At 40.4% G+C, this 20,141-nt stretch overlaps 1 protein-coding gene across 1 annotated transcript; it reads left to right on the top strand.

Moving 5' to 3' along the window:
- Positions 1-296: 296 nt before the first annotated feature.
- On the top strand, positions 297-18,414 carry Nars1 (asparaginyl-tRNA synthetase 1). The gene is made up of 15 exons (XM_042675091.1): positions 297-416; positions 1,321-1,403; positions 5,623-5,688; positions 5,773-5,865; positions 5,956-6,045; positions 7,145-7,223; positions 8,138-8,208; positions 10,379-10,465; positions 12,457-12,678; positions 12,783-12,982; positions 13,356-13,491; positions 14,428-14,541; positions 16,837-16,968; positions 17,278-17,409; positions 17,801-18,414. The coding sequence occupies exons 1-15, from the start codon at positions 374-376 to the stop codon at positions 17,930-17,932; spliced, it is 1,680 nt and encodes a 559-aa protein (XP_042531025.1). The 5' UTR covers positions 297-373; the 3' UTR covers positions 17,933-18,414.
- Positions 18,415-20,141: the final 1,727 nt, after the last annotated feature.

The following is a 20,141-nucleotide window of genomic DNA, read 5'->3' as shown; positions in this document are numbered from 1 at the left end:
GTGTAGGTGTTCAGTACAATTTTTTTAAGAGAATATGCTCCTTTCCCAATGAGATGGAATTGGCCGTTTCAGAAAGGCAAGTTTGTGATGTGATGACCAAGAGGAGAGAAGCTTTCGGGGAAAGGAGGTCCCAGAACTGAAGACGCAGGCGGGGCGGCGCCCTCGGAGCCCTGCGTGCACCCACGTGGCTGTCTGCCCACCGGAAATGGTCTCTGCCCTCAACCAAGATGGCGGCTCCGGCGACGCTTGCCCATTTCCCGTCACTAACGGAGCCCGGAAGTTCGTCAGGTTTCCGGGAACCACCTCTGGCCCTGGGGTAAGAGACGCAACGCCCTAGCGCTTGAGGTGGACCGGCTGCGGCGTGTGGGGGAAGATGTCCTTGGAGGTGACGCGGGCCACGGCGGGCATGGTGCTGGGTGAGTGAGGCTCTGTCTATGGCGCGAGGTTCCTGCCTGGGGCAAAACCCCGGCTCCACCCGGATTCCAGCTTGCCTGCGCACCTGGCGCACCGTGGGGCGCCCCCCCCCATATGTCCATGTGTGTACGGGACCGTGGGCGGGGAGGAGGCTGGGGGCCCAGGACTCGGGGGGCCGGGCCGAGCTCCGCGGGGACCCCGTGTGTCCCGGGCGGCCGCCGCCGCTCCGGCCTGCTCCCACCTTGAAAACCTGGTGACTCGGCTGAGCCGGGGGCGCTGCACGTGTGCCCGGCCTCCCGCGGGCGTCAGGGCGGAACTAGCCGTCCTCCTTCGCACGTTTTCGCACGTTCTGGGTGGATGGTAAGGTGTAAGGGCTCGGCTGATGCAACTTCGGCAGTGTAACCCCAGCGGTTTCAAAACCGAAGGGGGGACTGTTTTGAACTTAGCCATCTGCCATTGGCACTGGGATGTCCGATCTGTATGTGCAGTTTTATTTCACCCATACACAGGCCTTCTAGACAAATACTGCTTTCCTCATCTTACAGTTCCAGAAGTGAGCACTAAAGCATTCATAAATTCCTGCCCCTCCCCCACACACATCCAACATCCAAGACTTCAACCTAGATTTGGCCGAGGTCAGAGTCCTGGCCTCCTAAGTTGGCTCCCTAAGTAGGTAGAGGCAGTCTTACAAATTGAAATTGGAATCCGGAAGTTCATTTGGAAAAGCTAAATTTGTAAACTCTTGTTTTTAGATGGGTATTCTCGGAATAGAGCATTTGGAAGATCGTTACATTGTTAACTTCTTTTGGATTGTGGTACTTTATACAGAACAGGATAAGCTTGCTTGAATTTTAAGGTCACACTTACTGGTGAGCTAACTAATAACTTCTTTTTTTAAAAAAACAGCAGAACTGTATGTCTCAGATCGAGAGGGCAGTGATGCCACCGGAGATGGAACCAAGGAGAAGCCATTTAAAACGGGTCTAAAGGTAGTATATCTTCTCTTTAGAAAAATGGCTATTTTTATTAAGAACTTGCATTCAGTGTAGCTTGTCAGAAATTTTTTTTTCCTGGCTTTGAAGAGAATTTTCATAAAATGGAAAGTAAGAAACATTAACAGATTTGTTGCTTAAGACTTAGATGACCGAAAGCCGGGCGATGGTGGCTCACGCCTGTAATCCTAGCTACTCAGGAGGCTGAGATCTGAGGATCGCGGTTCAAAGCCAGCCCGGGCAGGAGAGACCTGAGACGCCTATCTCCAATAAACCACCAGAAAACCGGAAGTGGCGCTGTAGCTCAAGTGGTAGATCTCTTGCCTTGAGCTGAAGAGCTGAGGGACAATGCCCAGGCCCAGAGTTCAAGCCCCACGACTGACAAAAAAAAAAAAGAGTTAGATGACCGAGTCTTCAGTTGATTTTTAGGAAAGTATTTAAGAATTCTGTTGTCTTTCACATAGTTTTGCTATTTTGTACTGAGATTTGCAGTTGATAAGAGATTTAAGAGAGCTCTGCTTATATGACAACTAGACTTCTGCACTTCTGAGACCTTCTGCAGCTTAATCTCAGAATTTCACTACTTAAGAAGCATAGGGAACTGGTATTTTTGTCATCTGGCCAATCACACTGTCTTGTGTAATTTGTATGTGTAAGCTTTTTTTTTTTAATTAAATTTTTTGTTGTTGTTGTTGGTCATGGGGCTGGAACTCTGGGCCTGGATAGGACTGTCCCTCAGCTCTTCAGCTTAAGGCTAGTGCTCTACCACTTGAGCCACAGCACCCCTTCCAGTTTTCTGGTGGTTTACTGGAGATAAGTCTCATGGACTTTCCTGCCCGGGCTGGCTTTGAACTGTGATCCTCAGATTTTAGCCTCCTGCATAGCTAGGATTACAGGAATGAGCCACTGGTACCTAGCTTTTTTGAACATTCAAAACAAATGTCTTCTTTTCTTGTTGATGTCAGGGCATTGAGTATTAGAATTGTTCTCTCCAAAGAGTTCTGTTGCTAGGCTTTTTGATTTTCTTTTTTTTTTCCTTACTAGTAAAAGTAAAAACTGCTTTTCCTCACTCGGTGTTGGTTTGTGGACAAGTGATTTCTAAGAGATCTCTAGTGAACTTGCCCCACTATATAGATGTTATCCTGAGCTCTGAGACTTATTTGTATCAGCACACTTAAGAATGTGCTTATTTCTTAGAGCAGACTTGTGAGCATCTGTCTTGGAGCTAGAATACCAGTTGTTGATAGCTGTTATTACTCCAGACCTAGAATCCTCAAATGAGACTAGTACATTGCTTGAACCAGGCTTTCATGGAAAGCCAAATACAGAGGTTCTTCAAGAGCTTATTGCTCAAACGTGAGCACCATCAGTCTAGGTGTGGTAGGAGTGGACATACCAGTTGAACTGGAATTCTGGGACCCATTAGCCACAACTGTTGCCTGAGGGAGAAAGAAGAGCCATGATGCTTCTTTTTCTATGCATTCATGCCCAGCCAGTTTTCCTTTTTTTGTTGTGTTGCAACATTTGAAAGCAGTACCATATGACAAATCATGAGATTAAGCATTGTTATGTCACACATGTTGCTTGCTTTTTAACTTTGAGAGAGAAATCTGTCTCTTCTTTCTGAGTTGTAAGGGGCCTTCCTATGGCTCTACAACTTACAAGACTTTTGGGGAAACCTCTGAAGTATGTCACTGTTAGCAAAAATGTGTAGTTTGAAAGGTTGATATGATCTTATTTGAAGGTTGATAGTTTGGTTCTTTCAACTTCAATGATTTTGGGGCTGGGAAGGTGGCTCAGTGGTAGAGCGCTTACCTTGCATGCATGAGGCCCTGGGTTCAATTCTCCAGCACCACATAAGCAAAAAGCAAAAAGCCAGAAGTGGTGCTGTGGCTCAACTGGTAGAGCGCTAGCCTTGAGCTGAAGAGCTGAGGGACAGCGCCCAGGCCCAGAGTTCAGGCCCCACGACCGGACCCTCCCCCCAAAAAAAACAAAAAAAAACTTCAATGATTCAAAAGCAAGGATCCACATGAACAATATCATATAGTAAATGAATTCTGAATGACGACCAAGTGTATTTGTACATTATTTGACATAAAGAGTAGTCAGATGAGTCAGCCATGATGATACTTAGTGATAGAATTCTTGGGAACCATGGCTGGAGGTTCAGTACATCCTTGACTGAAATGCCATGCAGCATTCTGGAGTTGTGGTACATGCCTGTTCAAAAGAACAAAAATCTTGGCTATTCCCACCCCATCCCCCCCATCCTTGGGTCCTGGGCATGGTCCCTGAGCTTTTCTTTTGAACAGCAAAGGACACTTCATCAAGAACTGAATGAAGAAGGAAAATAATTGGAACAATTCACTAGAGTTCTTTTTTTTTCATTTTTAATGAAGAAGAGAAATGGGAAATAAACTCAACAAATCAGTTTCTCTACCCTTTGGTGTGAAGAGACAATGAGAGAGGAGTCTGATAGTGGGGAATGGGTGGAGATGCCCCAGAATTTGGTTGCTGACTCTTAGTTCCTTTTCTGTATCTTTTTTTTTTTTTTTTTTTTTTTTTTTTTGTCGGTCGTGGGGCTTGAACTCTGGGCCTGGGCGCTGTCCCTCAGCTCTTCAGCTCAAGGCGAGCGCTCTACCACTTGAGCTACAGCGCCACTTCCAGTTTTCTGATGGTTTATTCGAGATAGGAGTCTCACGGTCTCTCCTGCCCGGGCTGGCTTTGAACCGCGATCCTCATATCTCAGCCTCCTGAGTAGCTAGGATTACAGGCATGAGCCACCAGCGCCCGGCCCTTTTCTGTATCTTTCCAGTCATCACTAGGCTGTTGTCCACTGTCTTGGTGTAGACTGTAGGAATGTCATTTAGCATGCAGATGGGGTTATCAAAGTTAGAGGTTGTCTGGTAGTCACTGTCCACCATCTTAGAGTGATAAACAAGAGTGTGGTAGAGTAGAAATTCAGCTAGGTTATCTAGGGGTAACAAATCCCAAATTGCTCCTTCCCGTCTTGTTTTACTCCTTATTCTTGAGGGGTACTGAAAAGCAAAGTTCTGCTTTGTGGAACTTAAATCTGAATTTGAGTGTCATTAAGGCTTATTCAGAGATTAAGACTTTTACTAGCTGGTATAAAACTTGCCTGTTCATGGGCCTGGTTGTTTTTACCCCCTGAACGATTCTCATAACTTTATGGCCTTCAGCCTTTTACTTAGGAATGAAGCCAGGCAGTTGAAGATCTGTCACCCCAAAGGTAGAAGCTGTGCAGCTGGTAGGGAGCCCAACAAGACAAAAGCCAAGGTAGCACGTGATGTACTTCAGATACTATACAAATGAAGGAATTATCCATTACATTTCCTTTCTCTTTTTTTCACCCTTAAAACTAGTGAGTGCTCTACCACTTAAGCCAACAGCTCCATTTCCGGCTTTTTGGTGGTTAATTGGAGATGAGAGTCTCAGGACTTTCCTGCCCCAGGCTAGCTTTGAGCCATTAGCGTCAAATCTCAACCTGCTGAGTGAGAGGCTAGGATTACAGGCCTGAGCCACTGGCCCTTGGCTACATTTTCTTTTTTGACTTAATAACATTGAGAAGTTTTTTTAAAAAATCTTTGAAGCAGTAAGGTAATGCTGTTTTATATTCAACCATTTAAGCATGCATTCAAAACCCATAAACTATTCTGTGGTATATAGTATTCAGCAATGCCTAATGTGTTTCAGCATGGGCTCATTATTTTTTTTTTTTTTAATGAAATGGGGCTTAGTCTTTTGTATACTTGGCTAATATATTTTATTGAAAGAATTTCAAAACTGTCTTAGCTTATTTCCCTGATTTCATACAAGACACTTTTTAGATGACATCTGGTTGGCTTTTGATGCTGGCTGTCTCTGTTGTTCGCCTATATCCCTGTAGACACTTAAAACCACCTCTTCTGTTCTGCTTGTGTGTGGAAATGGCACACTGCAGCCCCGTCTGCATTGTTATAGGACCTGTTTGGAGCACACTGCTTCTGAGGACGCTCAATCAGCTACCCTGTGTCCCAGTGACCCTTTCAACATCCACTTTTGTCTTATGGGGTCTTGATGCTTTTATTTCTAGGCTCTTGGTCATGTACTTGATTATTAAAATTGTCTTATAATTGGGGTGTTATTTGATTTTTAAGTATTGTATAATGTTAAAAAAAAAAGTTTTGATTTTTTTTTTTTTTCCTTCCTGTCCAAGGCTTTGATGACAGTGGGAAAAGAACCATTTCCTACCATCTATGTTGATTCACAGAAAGAAAATGAGGTAAGTACCAAAGACTCCAGAATTAGGTATGGGGAATTTTCATCACTACATAAAATTATGTATCTTGTTTATTTTTTTCTCTAGAGGTGGGATGTTATTTCTAAATCACAGATGAAGAATATTAAAAAAATGTGGCATAGAGAGCAAATGAAGAATGAATCCCGGGACAAGAAAGAGGTGAAGAAAGAATGAATCTGTTGCTGTGTACAGTTTTAAAGTTACAACTCTAGAAACCAGTCTTACCAATTGTTTTATTATTAAAATTAGGCTGAAGATAATTTACGGAGAGAAAAGAACCTGGAAGAAGCAAAGAAGATTACCATAGAGAATGATCCGAGTCTTCCAGAGCCAAAATGTGTAAGTGTGTTTGTACTTCCCAGTGTCCGGTCCTTAGGTACATCTAGTTATTATTTTAGAGCTTGAGGTTCATGCTGCATTGTTTGTTACTTTTTTTCTTTTTCTTTTTGGAAGGGATAGAAAGAAACAATGTTTTAGAATTATGAGGCTGGTTCTTCTGCAGATGATGACTGACAGGATGAAGGCTGTGTGTCATTGTGTGAAAATCTCTAGTATCAGTTTCTCTGCCATAAAATATGAAGGTGAAAATGCCATGATTTTCACTTTAGGTTGTTTGTTTGTTTGTTTGTTTGTTTTGGTGTTAGTACCAGGCTTTGAATTCAAGGCTTATCATGACTTTTTCATTCACAGCTGGTGCTCTATCACTTGAGCCATGTTTCTAGTTAGATTTTTGCCCTGACTGGCTGGCTTTGGATCTTGATCCTTAGATTTCAGCCTCCTACGTTGCCAGGATTAGAGGCATCAGCCACACCAGCATTTGGTGATTTTCTAATTTTTTAAATCGTAAAATTCTGCAAAATTGGGTTCCCTCTCTTCTCTTTCCTTCCCTCCTTCTCTCTTTTCCTCTATTCTTTTCTCCCTTCCTTCCTCTTTTCTTTGAACCTAAACTTTGCTCCACTGTATAATGTGGTTTGAGTTCCCTAGTTTTTGCTGATGAATGTCATATTTTTCCCACTTCCTTAGTGATGGGGTTTGTTTTCTGGACTATATATAGTTACCATTCCCTTCTACTCATTTTTATGTATCTCCTTCTTTCAAACTTCAAAGAGGCTCTGTGAGCAAGATTCTTGCTACTTTGGGGAGCAGATGCTTCATTTGGGACAAATTAATTAAATGATTTTGTATAGGACTATATGAAAATTTTCAGAGTGTGTCTTGCTGCCAGTTTGTGCACTAAGTGAAAACGAAAATTTGAATTTTCTTTTTAGCCACTATGCTGATTATTTCTGGCTGACCTGCAGTAGAGTGACTGCCTCCAGTTTTGCACTATTTTGTGTTTTTTTCCGAACACTTCACTATTGTCCATCTAATATTAGTGAAAATACTGGTATGTGATAAAGTGGTGCGGTTATACGTATTACTTACTTTGATTTGACAGGTGAAAATTAATGCACTAGAAGCCTATAGAGGGCAGAGAGTCAAGGTGTTTGGCTGGGTTCACAGGCTGCGAAGACAAGGTAAAGAGTATACTTTTCTTTCTCCCTTTATTTTAAATAACCTTGGTCATAGATAAAAATGAACCTAAAAACACTTACTTGGACTTGGTTTGGGAGATGCTTTTTTATGATGTGATTTATGTCCTAAACTTAATCTTATCTAATAGGACTTTTGAAAGCCTAAAAATTACTTAAATACCATAGTGGTATGAATTGTCAAGTTGAATTTTAATTATTTAATAAGCAGGTCTTATGTTATAGGAAGGTCAGATTCTAACCGAAAAGTTGGCCAGTTTTTTTCTCATTTTTTTTTTCAGTTTATAACATGTTTTTCATTTTAAGTGATTTTTCCAATCTGATAAAAAGAAGCAAGATGTAAATTAAAAAGCCACCAGTTCTGGTGACTTATACCAGTAATCCTAGCTACTCAGGAGGCTGGGATCTGGTTTGAAGCCAGCCCAGGAGAAAAGTCCATGAGATGCTTTATCTATAATTAACCAGCAAAATTCCAGAAGTATAGGTCAAGTAGGAGAGCACTTCCTGAGTGAAAAAAGCCAAGCAATAGGTTGAGACCCTGAGTTAAAGCCTCAGTATCAGAACCAGTTTTGTTTTGTTTTAAGAATACTTCTCTTTAACAAACAGTACTCATGCATCTCTTAGTGTCCAGCACTATTCCAGGCATAACAGGAACTCAGAAAGGAACAGCTCGTTCCTGTCTTGTCTCATATCCTGTGTATCATGAGCATTACATAAGAATTGAAAGTACACTCCAGTGTAAATAAAATGTTTTACTAAGACCGCATAACAGTGTTACCAGAAGGCACTTTGGGTAGGGGCTCAGAGATTTGAACTTCTTTGCTCAACCTTAGAGTTACCTTGACATCTAATTATGACAAAATACTCTGTAGTGACTTAATTTCTATTTCTCTTTTTAGGAAAGAACTTAATGTTTCTGGTGTTACGGGATGGTACAGGTTACCTTCAGTGTGTCTTATCAGATGACTTGGTAAATATTTTCTATTATGTATGGCTGAAAATTAGGTATTTCCCCCCCCCCCCCCCCCCCCCAGTGGGATCCTCTGTTTGGAGAATTTAGGATTTATATGTGTTATACTTTATATCCATTATCAGTACATAAATGAAAAATATGGTGTATGTCATATTTTTTTATTTTTATTTTTGGTTGTGAGGCTTGAATTCACGGCCTGGGTGCTTTCCCTGAGCTTCATTTTGCTCAAGGCTAGTACTGTACCACTTGAACCACAGTGCCACTTCCGGCCTCTTCTGAGTAATTTATTAGAGAGTGTCATTGATTGTCCAGTTATCATAAATATTTTTAAAATGCTAATTAGATCTTAATATATTTCCATAGCTTTTGCTATGGAAATTTTCCAAATCCTGAAGTAGAACAGTATGAAAAGCATTACCAGGGCAGGGAATGTGGCTTAGTGGTAGAGAGTCCTTGCCTAGCATTCATGAAGCCCTGGGTTCGATTCCTCAGTACCATATAAATAGAAAAGGCCGGGGGCTGGGAAGGTGGTTCTGTGGTAGAAGGTTTGCCTCACAAGCATGAGGCCCTGGGTTCAATTCCTCAGTACCACATAAACAGAAAAAGCTGTTAGTGGAGCTGTGGCTCAAGTGGTAGAACTCTAGCCTTGAGCTGAAGAGCTGAAGGAGAGTGCCCAGGCCCAGAGTTCAGGCCCCATGACCGACCAAAAAAAAAAAAAATTTTTTTTGCCAGTCCTGGGACTTGAACTAGGACGTGGCACTGTTCCTGAGCATCTTTTGCTCAAGGATAGCACTCTGCCATTTGAGCCCCAGCGCTGCTTCTGGCTTTTTCTATTTATGTGGTACCGAAGAATCGAATCCAGGGCTTCATGCATGCTAAGCGAACATTCTATCACTAAGCTACATTCCCAGGCCTTGTTTGATTATTTTTGACATGACTGCTTACTGTGCAGACCTGAGTTCTTCCACCTTGTATCCCATCAGGAAGCACCACTTGTCTTTTTGTGGTTAGTGGGTTTGGGTGTTTCATGGTCTTATCCTGCCAGTGCTCTTATTGACTTTCACATGCATTGGTTATCACAATGTAGATAAACTCTACTGTGTGACAAGAAATTTGGGGAAAACAAAATAAACTGGATATTTTAAAGTGATGAGGACTAGTAGTATTTATACATTATGTATGCAAAGTGGGCACTCACATATACATGGATATCTTCCTGTAATCATGTTACTTTCCTGTGTGGCTTTCATTTCTTAGAAATGTACTGGGAAGCAACTTTGCTGAAGTGAGCATCATAGGGCATACTTTTACAAACTAAGTCAGCCATGTGGATGATCCTAGGCAATGTAACCTTATGGGACAACCATTGCATATATGATTCATTGTTAAAAATAGCTGGGTGCCTCTGATTCATGCCTATGATCCTTGCTACACAGAAGGCTAAGATCTGAGCATCCCAGTTTGAAGCCAGCCTGAACAAGCAAATCTGTGACACTCGTATCTCCAGTTAAATAGCAGAAAGCCACAAGTGGAACTATATTGAAATGGTAGAGAAGCAGTTTTGAGTAAAAATGCTAAAGGATAGCACTGAGTTCAAGCCCCAGTAATGGCACCCAAAAAGAGAAGAAAGAAGCATCGTGTGATACATAACTGCATGACAGATGTCTTCCACAAAAAAGGCTCCATGGTATAGCTGACTAGCAACTGAGCAGGAAGCCCTAAGTTCAAAACCCAGTACTTCCAAAAAATGAAAAGTGTGTTTAAAAGCTATTTTTAATATTAATAACCAGTGGCAAACTCATTCCTTTTTTTAAAAATTGATATTTGACCGGAGAACTTTGTAAATATTTCCTGTATTACCTGGTGGCACATGCCTGTAATCCTAGCTGCTCAGGAGGCTGAGATCTGAGGATCGCAGATAAAGGCAGGAAAGACCATGAGATTCTTATCTCTAATAAACTACTCAGAAAATCAGAAGTGGTGCTGTGGCTCAAGTGGTAGAGCCTTGAGCTGAAGAGCTGAGGGACTGTGCCCAGGCCCAGAGTTCAAGCTCCACAAGCAACAACAACAACAAAAAATAATAATAATTCCTGTATTATATATGTGAGAATACTTTTGCATCAACATAAACCAGGTAATTTGAACTTGGATTTTTTTTTTTTTATAGTGTCAGTGTTACAATGGAGTAGTCCTGTCCACGGAGAGTAGTGTAGCAGTATATGGGATGTTAAAGCTTACTCCAAAGGGCAAACAGGTAAGTAGATTGACCTCCTCACTGGTGAATGAATATGTATTTAATGCTCTGCTCTGCAGTGTCTTCATTTGTACTGTTGTTGGGTCTGAGGTACTGGTTAATGTAGTGTTCCTTTCCCTTTTCATTGTCTATAAGTGGATTTTGTAGTTTTAGAGGGCTGGGTAGCCCAAGATCAAGGGATTACATCTGGCCAGGCCTTCTTCCCATGTCATATATCATATCGATGATACATGGAGGAAAACATAATGTAGCTAGAAAACAAATTTGAAAATTGTCAGAGCTCAGTTCACTTTTATAATATATGAAATCTCATGATAATGAGCAACTAACCCACTCCTGAGATAATGGCATTGATTCAGGCAGAACTTGTGACCTGAACATTTCCTTCTCTAACTCCAATAGCAGTTGATCTTTGGCATGATTTTTGGAGGAGAGAAACAGTTCAATCGTAGCACAACTCAAAATAAAAAGAGCTGAGGGATTTCCAGCCTTACGCAATTCCTACATGCGCTTCATAAGTGATAATGTGGCCATTTTGCTGAGGGTATATGAATAATTTTGTGTGCAGGTTAAAATTCTCAAATTTTAAGTAAACTGAACAGAATTTGGATGCCTTTTTTTTTTTAAATGAAAAAACCCCAGTTTTTGTTTGTTTTTTTTTTTAATTTTCTATACAACCTTTGAACTACTCAGTGTTTTTGATAGTAGGGGTCTTTTATTTTTCCTTTTTTAATTTTTTTTTTATTGTGATTATCAAAGTAGCATACAAAGGGGTTACAGTTACACAAGTTGGGTAATGAGTACATTTCTTTTTGGACAATGTTCCTGCTTCTCTCGCCGTCTCCCAGTTTTTCCCTCCCATCCCCACCCACAGTTGAATAGTTCATTTTAGCACAGCATCTAGTGAGAATCACTGCTGCATTGGGTCACCCTTTGTCCCTCTATTTCTGTGTTCCCCTTTACCCTGCCAAAGACGGATAAATGAACAAACAGGACAAAAAAAAAAGCAAAAAACCTCATTTCCCTTTCCAGGACTTCATTTCCATAAATATTTTATATTGTACATATAGGCAATGCACCTTTGTATTCCTCCTCTAAGAGTATTTTCTTTTGGTCTTACTGTATGTGAATGCCTAGAGTCCTTATCTATTTTAGACCTAGTTTCTGCAGAGAAAACATGAGCTGTTTGTCTCTCCGAGCTTGACTTACCACTTAACATGACTGAAAGCCTCTTTTTTAAAAAGTTAAACCTAAGTGGTATTTAGAGCCATTTGTTCCTTAGCCAAAGGCACATAAACATAACCTAATCTTCCTGTTAGAAGTTATCTGTTGGTAATGAGACCTCAAATAATTGCTGTGGTTAAAAAAACAAATGTAATATGCCAACCACTAGAGGGAGCAAACAGTCCTCACTGACTAGATGTGTGATAAGCAGGCTCTCAGATTATGTAAAAGCCTTGATAAGAATAAGTGTCTCATTGGAGTTCACTGTGTGTCCCTTGAAAATTATGAGATTCAGAATGGAGTGACTGTCATGATGTTTCTTTCTGTCCAGTTTTTGGCATTAAGATAATTATGTACTCCAGCGACATGTGGCTTTAAATTGCTTTTAATGGAATTATTTAGGGATAATTCGAAGTTTTACTACATACCTACTTTAAACAAACCCTTTGCATTTAACTTTTTCTGTGTGGGTAAATGTGTTAAAACATTAGGCAAAGGCTAGAAAATAAAACATTAATATTAGTTACTACGGGCCATGGTTTACTGTTGATTTTCTAGTTTGTGCTTTTCTAGTTTGTTTCTAGTTTTTATATTTACTCTGAACTATTGGATGCTAAAATATTGATTATTAAGATGAATTATTGGGTCTTTGAGGAAGTTCTCCAAAGTAACAGGTTACCAAATTTTTGGACCTAAGTCTTCAATCGTATAAGTTTTGATTTCTCTCTGCCTCCCTCTGTCTCTCCACTCTACTTTTTTAAATGTAGGCTCCTGGGGGCCACGAGCTGAGTTGTGACTTCTGGGAACTGGTGGGGCTGGCCCCTGCTGGAGGAGCTGATAACTTGATCAATGAAGAGTCTGACGTTGACGTGCAGCTCAACAACAGGCACATGTTGATTCGAGGAGAAAACGTGTCAAAAATCCTAAAAGCACGGTCTGTGATTACCAGGTGCTTTAGGGATCACTTCTTCGACAGGGGGTACTGTGAAGTAAGTGTGTGTTAGTCATTTTGTGCAGTATTACTTCTTTGCTATTTGTAAACAAGCAGAATGATGCTCACACAGAACTTTGTTGCCTCCTCCCCTGTGAACAGGTCACTCCCCCAACATTAGTGCAGACACAGGTAGAAGGCGGATCTACACTCTTCAAGCTTGACTATTTTGGGGAAGAGGCATTTTTGACCCAGTCCTCTCAGTTGTACCTGGAAACTTGCCTTCCAGCCCTGGGAGATGTTTTTTGTATCGCACAGTCATACAGAGCAGAACAGTCCAGAACACGAAGGCACCTGGCTGAGTATGAAATTGTTTTTATGCTTCTATTTATTTTTAAACAGTATCTTTAATGAAGAAAGTTTTATATAGGTAAACAAAGCTTGTGTAAAAACATTTGTTATATTTATAGGATAGTGGAAGAATATGTTATATTTTGCCTTGGAGGCCACAGCTCTTTTTTTTTTTTTTTTACTTTGCATTGGTCCCTGTGTGTTGAAGAATAAACTAGAAGTTACTCCCCAAGGAGGGAGAGGGATATCTTAAACTGATTTGCAGTGTTAAGAATTGATTAGAAATGTTCAAAGTTTTATTTTTCAGCAATTTCCCAATGCTCACATCTTTAAGAGAAACAGTATAAAAGAAGAGTGATGATGAGCCAGTGTCTTGTTCTTCAGGTACACTCATGTGGAAGCTGAGTGCCCTTTCCTGACATTTGAGGACCTCCTCAACCGATTGGAGGACTTGGTGTGTGATGTGGTAGATAGAGTCCTGAAATCACCAATAGCCAGCATAGTGCATGAGCTTAACCCGGTACGTATAGTGTTCTTTTTTTTTTTTTTTTTGTCTGTCGTGGGGCTTGAACTCTGGGCCTGGGCGATGTCCCTTAGCTCTTCAGCTCAAGGCTCTACCACTTGAGCCCCAGTGCCACTTTGATTTTCTGGTGGTTTATTGGAGATAAGAGTTTCACGGACTTTCCTGCCCAGGCTGGCTTTGAACCGCAATCCTCAGATCTCAGCCTCCTCAATAGCTAGGATTACTGGCATGAGCCACCAGTGCCCGGCTCGTATAGTGTTCTATGGAAATAAAAGGATTCTAACTCTTTTCTGAAGGACATTGGTGTCATCACACTAAAGTGTTTATAGATTTGATGGCTTGGTGAGCTGAAGTAGTGGGGGGTGGGGGGGAGTCTGTGTGTTAATACGGGGTTTGAACTCAGGACCTCACACTAGGTAGGCAAGGTGCTCTTACACTTGAGCCATGCCCTCAGTCCAAATGCCCAGTATTTTGAAGACTAAAATTTGATACTAGAAATTGCCAGCAATTTTGTAATATCTTAATTTACATAAGTAGTCACATGCTTTTAATTTTGGGAATATGCACATTATTTTTTAATCTGAAATAACCTTATAAGAATGATAAATTGAAACTGGGTGCTGGTGGCTCACACCTGTAATCCTAGTTACTCAGGAGGCTAAGATCTGAGGGTCATGGTTCAAAGCCAGCCCTGGCAGGAAACTCCTTGAGACTCTGATCTCCAGAAAACCGGAAGTGGCCCTGTGGCTCAAATGGTAGAGCATTTGCCTTGAGCTGCAGAGCTCAGGGACAGCGCCCAGGCCCAGAGTTCAAGCCCCACAACCAACAACAACAAAAAAGAATGATAAGTTGATATTAATGGAGAGTTGAGTATGTTAGTGTGGGTGGTTTCTTTATAAATACAGTGATTTTTTTTTTTTTTCTTAACTATAGAACTTCATGCCCCCCAAACGGCCTTTCAGACGGATGAACTACTCAGATGCTATTGTGTGGCTGAAAGAACACAACGTAACGAAAGAAGATGGGACTTTCTATGAATTTGGAGAGGTATGGATTCCTTTCTGATCATTATTCCTAAAGTGGTGGTATGCTTTAGTGGGTTATTGCCCTTGATTGCTTGTCCTCAAATAAATGATAATATCAGAACCTGCTTCTTGGAGTTGTCTGCTGGTTCATTGTAGAATGAAGTTTGGAACAGTGCTTTTCCACTGGTGACTCACAAACATTGACATTTTTAGCCTTCATTTGCTTATCACATACATTCTTCAGCTCCAGGCTGATGGGGTACCTAGCTGGCTGTGAAACCTTTGAAATTGCATGCAAATTGTTGGTATATATATATGTAGTTGTTTGGTTTTTCCTGAAAAAGTATTCTGAAGGGATTCACTTCTCCAAAATAGTGACTTAAAAATCCTTCCTGCTGGGCTCTGGTGACTAACACCAGTAATCCTAGTTACTCAGAAGGCTACAATCTAAAAATTGTGGTTAGAAGCCAGCCTGGGCAGGAAAGTCTGTGAAACTTTTTATCTCCAATAAACTACTCAGAAAAGGCCGGAAGTGGCACTGCGGCTCAAGTGGTAGAGTGCCAGCCTTAAGCAAAAAGAAGCTGAGAGACAGCACCCAGGTCCTGAGTTCAAGTCGCAGGACTGGCACAAAAATTCAAAATGGAAATTCTGAAAGGAGACTCAAAGTTGGCTATTGAAAATGCAAAATCAAGAGGAAAGGTGGGGAAGGTGACCTGGTACCCAGATAAACTCAGCTTATTGGTTTTGTCTGGAAAGCAACATGTACCCGGGGATGTGGATTGTCTTAACTACTCCAGGCCTGTGCATGTACACATCTATTCCTAATGTAATAATTGCAAATCTAGTTGTTTTTCAGGTCAGATGTGAGTAGCTGCTGCTAACTAGAGTTTTGCTTTGGGTTTTAGAAAGAATATGTACCAAGGTCTCTATAAATTACTGCTTTGTGAGCTCAGTTTATGGTGTACAATAGCACAATTTTGAACTGAAACCTTGTGCTTTGAAACCGAAATCTTTGGTAATACCTAGTGCTTAGAAAAATAGTACAATTGAGTGGAACCAACACAGGCTGTGGAGTCAGTGTCCCAAACCCCAGGAGGACCTAATTCCCACTTACGTCCTGACCTGTGTAATCAACGGGTCAGTCTTCCCACTCTTGGTTCCTCATTTCTGCCTTGTATCTGACCTCTTCTTGACAAGGCAACAGGGACTAAATGAGCTAGATGCCAAGCAGGGTCCATGGTACAGGAAGCCTTCTGTGTGTCAGCATATACTGTACATTGCTGTCATCTCATGAGGTCATTCCCGAGTGAGCTAAGACCTTCTTTCCCCAGCTTAATGGTGCACAGAACCCCCCTGTATGGAAGGCACATACAAGTTAAAAAACCGGAGAGAGGCATAGGGCTCCAGGACCCTTGTGGAAAATAGCTGTTTCGAGATGATCACTAAGCTCCAATGCAGAGCTTACACAAATCCATGGGTCTTGTTCAGTTCTCTTAATCATTTTTTAGTGGGACAGGAATTTTTAATTTTAATATTTTTAATATGAATTGATGTATAAATGATGTTTTGAGAGAAACTGAGTCACTTGCTTCATCCTCTTAACATTTCCTGGCTATTTCATGTGTGGCCACACTTAAAAACTTGACCTTAAGTTACTTGTCTTATGACTATCTACCATTGAAGAAATAACTGATTTATTGTAACAGCTAAGTGCCAGTGGTTCATTTCTGTAATCTTATCTACTCAGGATGGTGATACCAGGATCATGGTTCAAAGCCAGCCCAGGCAGAAAAGTCCTCAAGACTCCATCTCCAAATGACTAGCCAAAGCTGGGCTGGAGGCATGGCTAAAATAGAACACAGCTAGCTGTGAACAGGAAGCCAAGTAAAATTGAAAGGCACTGCGTTCAAGGAAAAAGAAGATAAATGTGGTTAATAACGGCCTCTGCATATAGATCAATGTTGTCATAGAGCATGTACCTTTTGCTCTATGAGAGTAAGGGAATCACATTCACATTAGAGTTTGATAAATGTGGCCATGAACAAAAATAATTGAGTCATAGGTTGGAGATCTTGGTGTGTTTTCATTTATGCAGCACAGTTTTTGAGGTAGATTGAAGCAGGAGGCAGATCTTACCTGTGTGTGTTAATAAAATGTTTATTATTGAAAGAAATTATATTTTGCACAAATATATACATGGGTTATGAATAGGTATAGATCCTTTTGAGTTAACAACAAGTAAGGAATGGTGCACGGGGAAAAAAACTACTTCTAGTTTTGGGGTCATAAATGTTAATGAAGTCTTACTTTAACACAGGATATCCCTGAAGCTCCTGAGAGACTGATGACAGACACCATTAATGAACCAATCTTGCTGTGTCGATTTCCTGTGCAGATCAAGTCCTTCTATATGCAACGATGTCCTGAGGATTCCCGCCTTACTGAATCTGTCAGTTTATAATTCCGAGTATTAGAAATTTTGCTTTTTAAGGGAGTGGGAACTGTCATTTGGAATGCTACTGCTAATGACAAATATTTGATAAATCTAAGATGACAGTAATTTAAGAAGTGCTTTTGTTTTCCTCCTCTGACTGTAGTTAAGCATGAATAATGCTTGACTTTTACACACTCATAGTCATTTCTTTAACTGTAGTTGTTTATAGTATAATTTTCATTGAAGCCCCACATCAGTGCCATACTGCTATGCCTGCTCGTAATTGTGCTTTGTTTTGTTTTGTTTTTTAACTTGTATTTACAGGTCGATGTGTTGATGCCCAATGTTGGCGAGATTGTGGGAGGCTCTATGCGTATCTGGGACAGTGAAGAGATTTTAGCAGGCTACAAACGGGAGGGAATTGATCCTACTCCCTACTACTGGTATACAGATCAGGTAAAAAACAGTATTTGAGTGAATTATATTTAATTTCATGGTTGTAATAATGTAGGGTATGAATAGTCCAGTTGTGTCTTTGACAAAATTATGTTAATTTCATACCAAATGATTTCTTTACTTGTAGTTTATGAAGGCATATAGATTATGGATTGAATTCTTTCTGTTTTTGTGCTTTTTTTTGCTGGTTAGTTGTATATAAAGAGTCTCGTAGATTTGAACCATGATCTTGGGTCACAGTCTCTTTAGTAGATAGAATTACAGGTATGAGCAACTGCACCTGGCAGCAGGGTGAATTTTTAACCACAATGAACTAAATCATTTCACAGTACAAAAAATTAACATTTTTAGACAAAATTCTAAACAAAGCATTTACTTTCTTATTTAACAGAGAAAATACGGTACTTGTCCTCATGGAGGATATGGCTTGGGCTTGGAACGGTTCCTAACTTGGATTCTGAATAGGTATCACATCCGAGACGTCTGCTTGTATCCTCGATTTGTCCAGCGCTGCAAGCCATAACCGTTTCCTCCTGAGACACGAAGGAAAGAATACAACTAATGGAAGGAACAGGTTGCCTCTCAAGAAAAAACCAAAATGCTAAAATCAAATTGTCCCTTGTTTGTCCCATTGAGGGTATAACCATTTGTTTTTGTTTCCACTACAATTAACCATAGTCCACTTTATCAAGTAACATGCTGTTTTAGGAAAAAATAACCTTTACAAGGTTTAGGGGGAGGTATGTGACATGGAACTAGTTCTGGATGTATTTCAGCAACTATGGATTATAATCATTGTATCAGATATAACATGCATAAGTACACATTTTTAATTATGGTCTAAGATATTCTAGTAATTTAAATCCTCCTGTCCTTTTAAGTACTACTGGAATTCTTTGTATCATTTTATTGTATCAATGAGTTAAAACTAATATCTTGGAGGGAAATTGGTAATGGAATGAAAATGGAATTAAAATCTGCTAGTATAAGAGTGCAGTACAGCAAGAGATTCTGAAATCTAACCACCACAGTCTTCTGTATCAGTTACTAATCTTTGCTAAATTTATATTTGCTTATTACTAAGGCATATGAATTGATACGGAAAAGTTTATAAAAATGGAATTGCCATAAAATTTGAAATGGGCATAAGTTGGATGGAGGAGTATTTCCGTAATTGATTGTACTATTCTGAACATTGATTTAAGATAGACTGAGCTCTCCTCTTGCCTGCTGATCCTAAGAATGAATACACTCCAAAAACTTTGCAGCTAGAAATTTAACGTGTAGGTGTCTGAGCCATGGCTTTAGATCCTATCTCAACTCTGCCTTCCACCCCTTAACTTTTATGGATTAGCTTCCATGCAGATTCACATCACTTCTCCCCAAATATGTGTCTTGTATACCTAATAGCCTGTTACTTCTGGCAATCAATAAATAAATGCTCATCAAAAAAAAAAGTCCTGCCTCAGTTTCCTCAGAGTATATCAACTATCTCATATTAGTTCTTATCTTACAAGTTTTTTTTTATCTTTATGGAGTATGTATGTAAAATTAGGTACTACTAAATTTAGTAGATATTACTGAAGTCACAGGGTGATGAAACAAAATTATTTTTTTTAAAAATTGTTACTATAAAGGTGATGTACCGAGGAGTTACAATTAGATGTTGGAAATGAGTACATTTCTTTTCCTATTAGACTACAACTATGTAGTCTAGGCTGGCCTCACACTTTGGATCTTTATCACTTAAGTACTAGCATTACACATGTATGCCACATTCAACTGAAAGGGAATATATTAAAATTAGATTTTGGGGCTGGGTACTGGTGGCTCACACCTGTAATCCTAGCTACTCAAGAGGCTGAGAGCTGAGGATCATGATTCAAAGCCAGCCAGTGCAGAAAAGTCTGAGAGACTAACCTCCAATTAACAAGCAGAAAACTGGAAGTGGTGCTGTGGCTCAAAGTGGTAGAGCGCTAATCTTTAGGAAGAAGCTCAGGGATAACGCACAGATCCTGAGTTCAAACCTCATGACCAACTGAAAAAGAAGAATTTTGGGTCCTTACTAAATTTTTGTACTCATTTTTGGCATGTTTTTAACATGTTAGGTTTTTATTCTGTTTTGTAATTAAAGTGAAATGACAGTTGGAAAGGAGAACTTGGGGCCTATTTGGATCATATCTTTTTTCTTTTGTGCCAATATTAGGGGCTTAAGGTTGGCCTTAAGCTCTTAAGTTTATCAGTTATCTCCTCTTGTGGCTTACTGCCTGTAATCCTTTCTGCTCAGGTGGCTAAGATCAGAGGATTGGTTTAAAGGCAGCCCAGGTGAGACTCATATCCAATTAATCACCAAGAAAGCCAGAAGTGGCTCAAGTGGTAGAAGGCTAGCTTTGAGAAAAAGAAGCTCAGAACAGAGCTAGGCCTTGAGATCAAGACCCAGACCTGCCAAAAAATTTTCTGGTCATCTTAGCTGAATCACAAGATCGATAATAGGACCCCAGACATCTATGTGAATGGAGCACAAATACATGGTCTTGTGAGAAGAAACACAGGAGGATAAGGAAGGTTGCCATCTGCCCAGAGCTTATAGAAGTGACTAACTTGATTGTGAATTTGTGTGTGTGTGTGTGTGTGTGTGTGTGTGTGTGCACGTATGCACATGCACTCAAGTGCCCTGGGCCCTTGAACTCAGGACCTGGCCACTACCTTTTGTGTTTGATACGAGCACTCTA

Source organism: Dipodomys spectabilis, unplaced genomic scaffold, assembly GCF_019054845.1.
Source record: "Dipodomys spectabilis isolate Male_0828 unplaced genomic scaffold, ASM1905484v1 ptg000024l, whole genome shotgun sequence".
In the NCBI taxonomy this organism is placed as follows: Eukaryota; Metazoa; Chordata; class Mammalia; order Rodentia; family Heteromyidae; genus Dipodomys; species Dipodomys spectabilis.
This window is presented reverse-complemented; position numbering and strand designations above follow the sequence as displayed.